The sequence below is a fragment of the Malania oleifera genome, chromosome 4 (genome assembly GCF_029873635.1).
Source record: "Malania oleifera isolate guangnan ecotype guangnan chromosome 4, ASM2987363v1, whole genome shotgun sequence".
In the NCBI taxonomy this organism is placed as follows: domain Eukaryota; kingdom Viridiplantae; phylum Streptophyta; class Magnoliopsida; order Santalales; family Ximeniaceae; genus Malania; species Malania oleifera.
The window spans coordinates 112,530,991-112,542,825 of record NC_080420.1 but is presented as its reverse complement, the minus strand read 5'-3'; the positions used below and the strand labels follow the sequence as shown (position 1 = coordinate 112,542,825).

The window sequence follows — 11,835 nt, the reverse complement described above, 5'->3', positions numbered from 1 at the left end:
ATAAAAAAAATTAAATAAAAAACTTGTAAAAAATTAAATGACAAATTTGATTTCATTCTATTTATACCCATAAAGTCTTCATATCTAAAAAATTGATGGATTATTAATTACTATAGGGTTATCCATCATGTACATGAATATATATTCAACCTTAGATCATTAAAATTTGAGGGCATCTCTATAAGACACTTCTTCACAACTCTAACAATTCTTTTGAATAACTTATAAATGGAAAATTCCTTTTTTTTTTTTTCAAAATCCACAACATCAACAGAACACGTGCATGGACGTTTGAGTCGATCTGAATTGTTGGCTTTCATACCAATTATTAGCAACTGAGAGTTCAGCATGTGTAGACTTGATATATCGATGAGACCCCAAAAGTTTGAGTTGTTAAGCCTTGTGTCCATTCAAGTATGTAGTCATTCCTCTTGCATTCATTTTGAAAGCGAAACAATTCTCAAATGAACAAACAAGGCCTTCCACTCAACCTCACAAGAGTAATGAACCAAGTCATTATCCAAATAGAAAGAAGGGTCACAGGTCTCTTGAGAATTAAGGTGATATAGTCTTTGCCGGCTGCAGATTAATTATTAGCCCATTATACAATTTGAAAGACTGCGGAAGTGATAGTGGGAAAAAGTTTCCAAGATTTTCTCATAGACAAAGAAAATACCTCAGATAATACAAAAGAGGGGACGAATGAAGTACAGAAGGCCCCATTCACGAGAGAGGGAGAGAGAGATCACATGGCTATGCAGGCAGAGTGACCACCACAGAAGGGAAACACAGCCTCCACAATCATATCCCCTGCTGGCTGCTGCTGCGCTCTCTCTCTCTCTCTCTCTCTCTGTCTCCCCTTTTTAGTCCTTTTGAGTTGGGTTGTTCCTTCTTGAATTCTGTGTGCTCATGGAAATGAACACCACTGCTGCTCCTACAAGACCACCTAGTCTTACTGCAAACAACCATACAAACAAGCAGAACCACCACCATGCCCAGTCTCAACCCCTTCAACACCACCACCATAGCCTTCTCCCCTTCAACTTCATTCTCTTATTCATCATTCCCATCCTCTCCATCATCCTTCTGGCTGCCATATTCTGCGTCGTACTAATGGTTCGACGCCCAAAATCCAGCCAAACCAATGGCAGTGGAAAACGCAAGACCAACATCAACAACACAAACTGCGAGCCCATTGCTCATAGCACGACAAATTTTGGTTCAAGCCCAGGTGAACTCTCAATACATACCAAAAACCCATTTCACCTCATTTCATTCTAGCAAATACTTCGTTTTCCAAGAACATCATACATAAATTCACACGCGCGTGAGCGCATAAATTGATTTCTTGATTTTTGACAATTGGGCAGATGTGAAGAGTGGGTGCCTTTACAGTGGGAACTCAGGATGTGTGCCAACTATTAAATTTAGAGGGGTCCAAGTACTCACCTACAAGGAGCTCGTGGTGGCCACAAATAAATTTAGTGAAGCAAATGTGATAGCCAATGGAGGGTTTGGAGTGGTTTATAGAGGGATCCTGAGAGATGGGACATTGGCAGCAATTAAGGTGTTACACAGGGAAGGTAAGCAAGCAGAGAGGGCCTTCAGGATGGAGGTGAGTTCCACTATTATTTTTTTGTTTCTCCTTGCTCTTGTTTCTTACGGACAGAAGGGAAGCCTTGTAATACAAAAAGGGAGCCTTACCCTCATTTTCCATTTCAGGTGGATCTACTAAGCCATTTGCACTCTCCTTACCTAGTGGAGTTTCTTGGCTACTGTGCAGACCAACACCACAGGCTTCTAATATTTGAATTCATGCCTAATGGGAATCTCCAGAAACATCTCCATCCCCACAACAATCAACAGCAGCCACTGAACTGGGGAACTCGATTGAGAATAGCCCTCGACTGCGCTAGAGCCCTCGAGTTCCTCCACGAGCACTCCGTCCCATCGGTCATCCACCGTGATTTCAAATGTACCAATATCCTGCTTGATCAAAATTTTAGAGCCAAGGTTTCAGGTTTGGGCTTGGCCAAGACAGGCTCGGAGAAGATCAACAGTCAGATATCAACCCATGTGCTGGGGACCACTGCATATCCAGCACCCGAGTGAGTACTCTCTTAACCATCCTGGAATCCAAACAAAGATTTAAATGTGACATCACACAAGAATGCACATGGGGAGGATAAAGGTCTCCGCTCCCACGCAGGCCAGCTGTTATTTTTATTTTTATTTTTTCCATTTTTGGATCTGTTTGGGAGTTGGTATGGTAAAAAAATCAGAAGAACAAATCCCATTGGTGATTACTTCTTAAAAAAATGATTTAGAGGTACAAGCTTGTTTCTTAGCTTCCAAATGGCCTTAATTCTATAAAATTGTGATGACGCTAATGACAACAGTTCATCAAGTGATTCTTTATCTGTTTTGGTAATGTAGGTATGCTTCAACTGGTAAACTTACTACAAAGTCAGATGTGTACAGCTACGGTGTGGTTCTTCTGGAGCTCTTAACAGGCCGTGTCCCAATCGACAACAAGCGACCAACTGGAGAACATGTCCTTGTCTCTTGGGTTAGTAAAAGAAACCATCACTCTTCACCCTAAATCTGTCGAGTTTCTTGTTATTTTAAAATACCCAAAACAGGTTATAGAGGCAGTGCAATGATTTTATGTCATCATGGAACCCTTTTCAACACCTTTTATATCACATTTAGGAAAGAACTTAACATCATGCAAGTTCCAAATCTCAAAAGCTTCTGGTGTGTTCTTTAACTTGTCAGGCTCTCCCAAGGTTAACCAACAGAGAACATGTAGTACAAATGGTTGACCCAGCTCTACAAGGCCAGTACTCAAAGAAGGACCTGATTCAGGTCAGCTTTGATTCTCTATACCCATCATCATAATAGAAACTAACATGCCAACTGAAGCTGTATTTTCTTTTGCTCATATTGATTTGCAGGTGGCCGCTATCGCAGCTGTGTGTTTGCAGCCAGAAGCGGATTACCGGCCTCTGATGACAGATGTTGCGCAGTCCCTGATCCCCCTGGTCAAGAACCTTTCTTCTATTTGTCCCTCTACTTCCTCCAGATTTCTAAATCAAATTGTAAGCCACAGGTGTTAGGGGCTGTCCCAACCCCCACACCCCAACCAAAAAATAAATAAATAAAATTGTACTGATATTGTTCCGTGCGAAGTCAATAAAATCATTCAATGTCAACCAGAGAGTGCAATTAAGAACAAGTTGACATTTGAATGGCTTTTTTTTTTTTCAAAGTTATTAACAAAATGTGGCATCAGGAACAGCTATGCTCATCAGAAAATTAATTTTTAAGTATAAAACGAGAAAAGTGGAAAACGCACTGGATCATGCAAATAAGGCATACCCAACCCCCAACCAAAAATTAAATAAATAAACTTGTACTGATATTGTTCCGTGCGAAGTCAATAAAATCATTCAATTTCAACCAGAGAGTGCAATTAAGAACAAGTTAACATTTGGGTGGCTTTTTTTTCAAAGTTATTAACAAAATGTGGCATCAGCAACAGCTATGCTCATCAGAAAATTCATTTTTAAGTATAAAACGAGAAGGTGGAAAACGCACTGGAGCATGCAAATAAGGCATACAAGAACAGCTGTTACGAATAAGCAAAATCAAGAGGCAGCTAGGGACCATCGACCATGTGCTTCGTATACAAGTTCTGATTCTTCATTTACAGCGGGCATCTTGTGTTAGTTTGTGGCTCGTATTGGAGTCGGCAGTCGCACCACCCAGACGCAATCGTTGACGCTAGAGACGGACAGCTACCAAATAGCTGCCTACCATGTTGAATTTGTAGCCACCGTGTTTGACTTCTTCCCCCTCCCATTTTTGTATATATATATGTAATGTATGTGTGTGTAATTGTTTGTGATGAGTTGTGTGGGCTTAGGGCCATGTTGTGTGCAGCAAAGAGCTGTGAGGTGTGTGTGTAGAGAGAGGGAGTTGCAGAGTGTGGTGCGCTGTGGTGTGCAGAGTGTGTTGTAGAGAGAGAGAGAGAGTGGAATTGAAAGCAGTAGCCTCTTCCTCCTTGTAATTCTCCCCGATTATAGTGATTATGTGCTCTCCTGTGGATGTCGGTTACAATGGATCAAACCACGTAAATCTGGTCTCGTAGTTTTGGTTACACAATTTTGCTTGTGCGATTGTTGCTCGTAGATCACTTTTCCAACAAATGGTATCAGAGCGAGGTTAGAGCAAAATCGCCTTATTGGAGCAAAATTCCCAAATTTGAGCCTCTACCCAGTAGCTCAAAACTCGGTTTTGAGACCACCAAAACATTCCTCTCGTCAAGACGAAGCCAACGACTATAACCGGAGCTCAAACAGAACTCAAAAGAGGTCGCACGCGCCCACATGCACCGCTAATGGAGAGATGACACTACCACACGCCCACCGGTGATCGGAAGGTGCCCTCACATGCGCCTACGCGCCAACGAATGTCCGGCGAGCATTTGCAGGTTGAAGACACTAACGTCAGTGCCACGCCAGCGTTGAGTCAGCAGACACATCAGCAGGTCCACGGCCACATCAGCGCTAAGTAAGCTGCACAGTCAATAGTCATGTCAGCGGGGGACCTACGCCACGTTAGTAGGTGGGACCCACAAACACATCAGCAGGTGGGCTCACAGGCGGTGGGCCCCATGCCACGTCAGAAGGTGGGCCCTACCGGAGCTGGGCCTCGGTGCCACATCAGTAGGTGGACTCCAGGACATGTCAGCAAGTGGGCCCCGTGGCGCCACATCAACAAATGGTGCCAGTGGTCATTAACGCCGTCAAGAATATTCCGTTAAGGAAAGGAATATTCCGTTAAAGTTAATAGAGAGTTGACTATTTTTGATCGATTTTACCTGAAGTTTGACCGGGCTTTTCGAAGCCATTTTGGGTTGGTTTTTCAATCAGCTTAAACCATTTCTAAGGTTTTCGCCCGTTCCGAAGCCATTGGCGGTGTCCATTTTGTGAGATTAGGAGTAGAATGGCTGGTGTTGGCACTTCAAACTTTGAGGTGGAGAAGTTTGATGGGCAGAACAACTTCAGTTTGTGACAGAGCACGGTGAAGGATATTTTGGTTCAACAAGGCTTGATCAAGCCGTTGATCGAGAAGAAGCCAGATTATATCAAAGATGATGATTGGACCGAATTGGAGATGAAGACGGTCAGCACAATCCAATTGTATCTGGAAAATGAAGTTAAATATTCAGTGTTAGACAAAACCTCACCAATGGAGCTCTGGAAGAAATTGGAACAAAGGTATATGTTGAAGTCCCTTACCAATAAGTTGTTTCTGAAGAAGAAACTTTATCAACTACGAATGAATGAGGGAAGTAGTCTTTTTTATTACATAAATGATTACAACAAGATTTTGACCTAATTGTTGAGCCTCGACGTAAAAATTGATGAAGTTGATAAGGCGCTTCTACTTTTGTCATCTCTACCAGCTTCATTTGATGGTCTGGTAACTGCATTGCTAGTAGGGAAGGATACCTTGAAGTTGGATGATGTGATGACATCACTTAAAGATTCTGAGACGTTAAGAAAGCCAATTGTGACGTCTCATGAGCAAGCTTTGGTAGCTAATAGTGATAGACAAGGAAGAAGCAAAGATTGAAAGCTTGGAGGTAAACAATGGCGTTCAAAATCAAGAGGACGAGATACGAGCGAGGTCATATGCTACTGGTGTGATTAAAAAGGGCACTTCAAGAGGGACTGTGAAGATCGAAAACGATACGAAGAAGAAAAGAAGACACGAGATGGTGTCAATGTGTTAGAGCATGCCACATAGTATGGTAATGATGAGGTCCTTGTAATGGCGAGCAACTTACATCAACAAAATCAAAATAATGTGCAGTGTCAATACTGCAAGAAGTACAGCCATATGAAGAGGGAGTGATGGAAATTGATGGGAAAGAACATGAATGCTCATAGCAGTCCAAACGATAATGGATGGGTTTTGGACTCTAGGAGTTCAGTTCATGTTTGTTTTAAGAAGGAATTTTTCCATTCTTTCAAAGAAGTTCACAGTACAGTATCACTCGGTGATGGGTCTTCATGCAATGTCAAAGGGATTGGATCTGTGAAGTTGAAGATGCTTGTTTTAGCAGTTCGTATTTTGGATGATGTAAACTTTGTTCCAAGGATGCAAAGAAATTTGATCCCCCTTAGTCAGTTGGATTCTAAGGGTTGCCAAATCTCTGTCGTAGGTGGAGCTATGGAGGTGACCTGATGTGACTTAATGATATTTACTGGGAAGGAGTCTCGTGGGCTATATCAGTTGATGGGAACCACAGTGGTTAGTGGTTTGACCTCAGATGATGATAGTAGTGGGTCGTCAGAAACGAACAAACGAGTTCGGTTTGCTAATGAAGAAGGTAGTACTCTTTGCATGGTTTAGACGTTTGAACCAAGCTATGATGATTTGTCTTGATCAAGTTCGTATCAAGGTGGAGTTGTGGACTTAGGAGTTGATACTCGCCAAGGTGGAGATTGTTAGGGTGTGGCTCGTATTGGAGTCAGCAGTCGCACCACCCAACCGCAATCGTTGACACTGGAGACGGACGGCCACCAAACAGCTGTCTACCATGTTGAATTTGCAGCCACTGTGTTTGACTTCTTCTCCCTCCCATTTGTGTATATATATATTTTATGTATGTGTGTGTAATTGTGTGTGGTGAGTTGTGTGGGCTTAAGGCCGTGTTATGTGCAGCAGAGAGCTGTGAGGTGTGTGTGTGTGTGTAGAGAGAGGGAGTTGCAGGGTGTGGTGTGTCATGGTGTGCATAGTGTGTGAGGCAGAGTGTGTTGTAGAGAGAGAGAGAGAGAGAGAGAGAGAGAGAGGATTTGAGGGCAGTAGCCTCTTCCTCCTTGTAATTCTCCCTAGTTAGTCATTGTGTGCTCTCCCGTGGATGTAGGTCACAGTGGACCGAACCACGTAAATCTGGACTCATATTTTTGGTTGTATAATTTTTCTTGTGTGATTGTTGCTCGTGGATCACTTCTCCAACATCTTGTACTGTAGAACTCCCAATTTTGTGTGTCTATATATATATAATATTGGAATAACTAAGTGAATGATTTATTAGTTGTAAAATTAATCTTCTGGGATTTAACCATTATTTAAAAATGGATCAACCACAATCCGCCAAAGAGGATAATGAAGATGAAAATGATAATAGGATATCTTAAGCTATATACCTCTGGTTCAGACTCAACTACACATGAGACCTTTCAACAAACACATGGTGTGCAGAGTAGAAAGGAATCTGATGTTGGTACCAGAGGAGCCCATGGGTGGGCTTGATACACATAGGTGAACACCAACTTTGTAACAATCTCCTTATAAAATTTCATTCTTTACTATTTTAAATTAAAACAATTTCCTACACAGCAGAAAGCAAATAACATGAAATACAACCTTATTTATATACAATACCAGAGTGTCTAAATATTCCATAAATATAACATATTTCACTGTACTCTCAAGAACTACTCTTACTAATACCAGGGCTAACAAAATTGAACCCCAAAAACACTCACCCTTAAAAGGGCAAACTAATAGCTCCTCTATCTGCGAGCCTGCTCCGCTCGCCCAACTAGCTCAACTGAAAAATAATTCAACACTGGGATGAGCCAAAGCTCAGTAAGATGAAACATGCTATCACTAGTGTGTGGCTACTGAGATGTGGATCTATTAAAATTAATCTGAGTTAAGAGTAGTACAAATAACTAAAACTGAAAATGCTAATACTACATAACATATTATAAAACCTTTAACTACATAATTTAACATGTCAAACTGTATGAAATTACTTTTCATAATAATACTATTATTTCAGAAAATCTGATAATACTATAATAACTGAGAATATTTCCTTGTATGGCTATATGACATGATTTAACCCTTCATGACAGGGTTGTGCGGCCCGAAGGCTGTATCTATCCTGGCTGGCCGACCAGGGTAAACCACTCTACTCGTCGATCAGATCGGCCCTCCTCAACCCATGTCTGATGGGGAGCCTGTCCACAACTAGGCACGATTAACCTCATACCACTTACTATCTGAGTTAAGTGGTTGCACTCTGAACTAAATATCTGTATATCTATAGCTACAGTACCGTGCTCTGCTGTCTGATCCATCAGGGTCTGATACTATATAATATGTTTCAATATACAACTAACTGTTTTACTATGATACTGTAATAACTGTATAAACCATGATACTGTATTATTTTGTAACTATATCAACTATATTTCTCTGAGATAAACTATAAATCTACCCGTTATGGTGCTGAAAAACTGTAAAATCATGGTATTCTGAAAGATACTATAAACGCATTTCATTGTCTATATATTCAATAAAATATATTCCTGAAAATACTGTAAAAACATGTTTTTATACTATATTCATACTCTTATGCCACACAATAATTTAAAATACTTTAACATCGATAATAATTTGCCTAAATTTCTGTTCTGAATAATAATCCGGTAAAAACATAAACTTCATACTGAAATCATACTAGGTTTTCCTAGCATAACATGTTTCCCTTTCCAAACTGTCGAAAAGCCTCTATCGTATATTGATCCTACTCCCGCAGGGTTTCCTATTCCACACCCTGAAAACCACATTTTCCAGAATAGAATATCAATATTTCTTGGCATACATTATTTCCTACAACTACTAGAAGGTCAAAAACTGAATAAAAGACCTTACCCTAATTATGGGGAGAAATCCAATTCAATTCCACCAACGATCCACCCCAACAGACTTGAAGAGAACTCCGCCAGAAGCATCGTGGTGGCCTCAAAACGTCGATTCGGCGACTGACGGGGTCGAAATCGATGAAAGTTGGGAGGAGAACCATCCAGGAGAGAGAGAGAGAGAGAGAGAGAGAGAGAGAGGAGAAATTTACGCCGAAAACTATGCGTATAAACCAAGTTTAGGCTATTTATACTACGGCCTTCATCGACGAACCACGTCATCTCATTGACGAAGTCAATAGACAATTCGTCGACAAACCCTGCCCTTCGTCGACGAAATTCAGAGTCGCCAAAACATCCTCCCGGTATTTTCTCATCGACGAAGCTCACCCTTGTCAACGAGGTCCTGCTATACCCTCGTCGACGAATCCCCTGTATTCGTTGACAAGGACCAAGGAAAAATTTTTGGTTATTACCCCCAAAGTACAATATCGTCGATGAAGTCTGTCGTCTTCTTATGTTTCTTTTTCCATTTATCTCCCTCTTTATTATTTAAATAACATTATTCTTCAGGTCGTTACAAACTTGACCCAAAAGCTTAAGCCTATTGGGTTTTAGGTCCAACTATGTATATAAGCACCCATCATCCACTCAAATTTTCTAATGTGGGACAAACTCACAATTGGAATTCTCAACAATCTCCCCTTCACTTGTGAGTTCCAACTACCCCCCCCCCTTGAATGGAAACCGTCTCCCTTATGAAAGTAAGCTCAATTCTCCAACCTATTGCTCAAGTGGTCCTTACCACTGGCACCTTACGTGCCTCGGATTACATTCCATGTGCCTTCGAACCAATCCTACTTCCCACGTCTTGACCTTATTTGGATCCATCCCCAAGCTAGATGATCCTTATTGGCCTCGATCACACACTTGGTTCTCCAATTGTTAGCACGTCAGGAGAATTAGTTTCATGTCTCAACTTTTATGATGTCGCTCACCCAGAGTTACAAATTGTCAGCTCTAATACTACTTGTTAGGACTAGAGGAGCCCATGGGTGGGCTTGATACACATAGGTGAACACCAACTTGACCCAAAAGCTTAAGCCAGTTGGGTCTTGGGTCCAACCATGTATATAAGCACCCATTATCCACTCAAATTTTCCAATGTGGGATAAGCTCAGAAGTGGAATTCTCAACAATGACCTCGAATCCTGTCTTTGATGGTGATCATAGCGTGTCACGCTAGGAAACTGGTCGAATGTTTTATGTCTCAATGTCAGTGTGAAAGCACTAATATCTTTATAAGGTCGAAATAGCATCACAGAAAGAGCAGTCGGAACCTACTCCCAGTTGGCCAGCCTCAAAGGAATATTGTATACTCGAGAAACAAAAGAGGGTTAGTTTCCAAACATTCACTGGTACCCCAAAGAATGAGAGAATTGAACTAGTCCACTCAGATGTATGGGGACCGACGACCGTCTTATTCCCAGGTGGAAGGAATTACTTCATGACCTTTATTGATGATCATTCTTGGAAGGTATGGGTTTACTTCCTAAAATAAAAATATGATGTCTTTGATGCTTTAAAGATTTGGAAAGCAATGGCTAAAAATGATACTGGTTTGAAAATCAAGAAACTGAAAACCTATAACGGTGGTGAGTACGATGACACCTAGTTCAAGAAATTCTGCTATGAGCATGGTATCAGGATGGAAATAACTATGCCAGGTACACCTCAGCACAACAGCCTAGTCGAGCGGATGAACCGATCATTGACTGAAAGAGCCAGAAGCATGCGTATGCAGTTAGGCTTACCAAAGCAGTTCTGGGTAGAAACGGTCAATACAGCAGCATACTTGATTAATAGGAGTCCATCATTACCATTGGACAATAATCTACCAGAAGAGGTATGGAGTGGAAAAGAGGTGATACTTTCACATTTGAAAGTTTTTGGTTGTGTATCATATGTGCATGTTAATGATCATGTCAGAAACAAGCTTGATCCAAAGTCCTGAAAATGCACCTTCGTCGGTTATGGTGAAGACGAGTATGGGAATCACATTTGGGATGATGAAAACAAGAAGGTGATCAGAAGCAGAGATGTGATCTTTAATGAAAAGGTGATGTACAAAGACAGATACATAACAAAAAAAAAAAAAAAACCCGAAAAACCAGTTCAAAATGAAACAACCTATGTAGATTTGGATTGTAACAACTCGAGGAATAATGGTATTTAAATAATAAAGAAAAGAGTAAAATGGAATTTGAACAAAAGGAGGCAGCAGCCTTCGTCGACGAGGTGACGTGGCTCATTGCCGAGAAGATACCGAGAGAGTTTTTTGGGCCACTCTGAATTTCGTCGATGAAGGGGAGAGTTCGTCAACGAGGAGCCTTTTTGACCTCGTCGACGAGATGACGTGGCTTGTCGACGAAGGCTAGTGTATAAATAGCCCGAACTTCATTTTTAAGCTTAATTTTTAGCGCAAAACTCTCGATCTCTCCTCCCTTTGATTTCCCTCCCTTCTCTCTTCGATTTAGGGCCAGATTTCTGCCGGTTCGAGGATTTGAAGCCACCACAACGCTCTTTGAGAAGTTCTCTGCATATTTTTCAGAGCGGATCATCGGTGGAACTCCGTTGAAATTCATCCCTACGTTCAGGTGAGACTCTTTTTTTTTTTTTTTTTTTTGAATTTGGTCTTTTCATAGTTATAGGAAATGATATTCACGTGAAAATATTGAAGTTTAGCTCTAAGGATTGTTGAATTTAGGGTATTGAATGGGAAACCCTACGGGTGCAGGATGAGTGAAATTAGGGGATTTCTTTTCAGTACCAGATAAGGGAATAAACTAAAGCAGTTATTTTCCATGCAATTTTTTATTATTTATCAACAAATTAATTTTCAGGAAAACATGTATTATATTGATATATTATGGTAAAAATGCATATTTGGAAAAATACTGATATTATACAGGAAATGCGATTTTATAATGAAATGTACGAATTTACTCAGCTTTGTGTGGCATGAATATTACTTTCATGAAAAGTATTATGATATGGCAATTTTATGAATAAGCATGTTTTTAGGAATTATGAAATAATGCAGTAT

The 11,835-nt window shown here is 40.8% G+C and overlaps 1 protein-coding gene across 1 annotated transcript; it reads left to right on the top strand.

Annotated features, from left to right (window-relative positions):
- Nucleotides 1–780: 780 nt before the first annotated feature.
- On the top strand, nucleotides 781–3,218 carry LOC131153142 (probable serine/threonine-protein kinase PBL7). The gene is made up of 6 exons (XM_058105232.1): nucleotides 781–1,231; nucleotides 1,371–1,615; nucleotides 1,723–2,108; nucleotides 2,437–2,569; nucleotides 2,779–2,868; nucleotides 2,958–3,218. The coding sequence occupies exons 1-6, from the start codon at nucleotides 910–912 to the stop codon at nucleotides 3,117–3,119; spliced, it is 1,338 nt and encodes a 445-aa protein (XP_057961215.1). The 5' UTR covers nucleotides 781–909; the 3' UTR covers nucleotides 3,120–3,218.
- The last annotated feature ends 8,617 nt before the right edge of the window (nucleotides 3,219–11,835 follow it).

Bases quoted from the DNA above. Each gene is read 5' to 3' on its own strand.
- LOC131153142 (XM_058105232.1), top strand. From the start codon at position 910: ATGGAAATGAACACCACTGCTGCTCCTACAAGACCACCTAGTCTTACT. The intron at 1,232-1,370 runs GTGAACTCTCAA...ACAATTGGGCAG, and splicing joins AAATTTTGGTTCAAGCCCAG to ATGTGAAGAGTGGGTGCCTT. The intron at 2,570-2,778 runs GTTAGTAAAAGA...TTAACTTGTCAG, and splicing joins AACATGTCCTTGTCTCTTGG to GCTCTCCCAAGGTTAACCAA.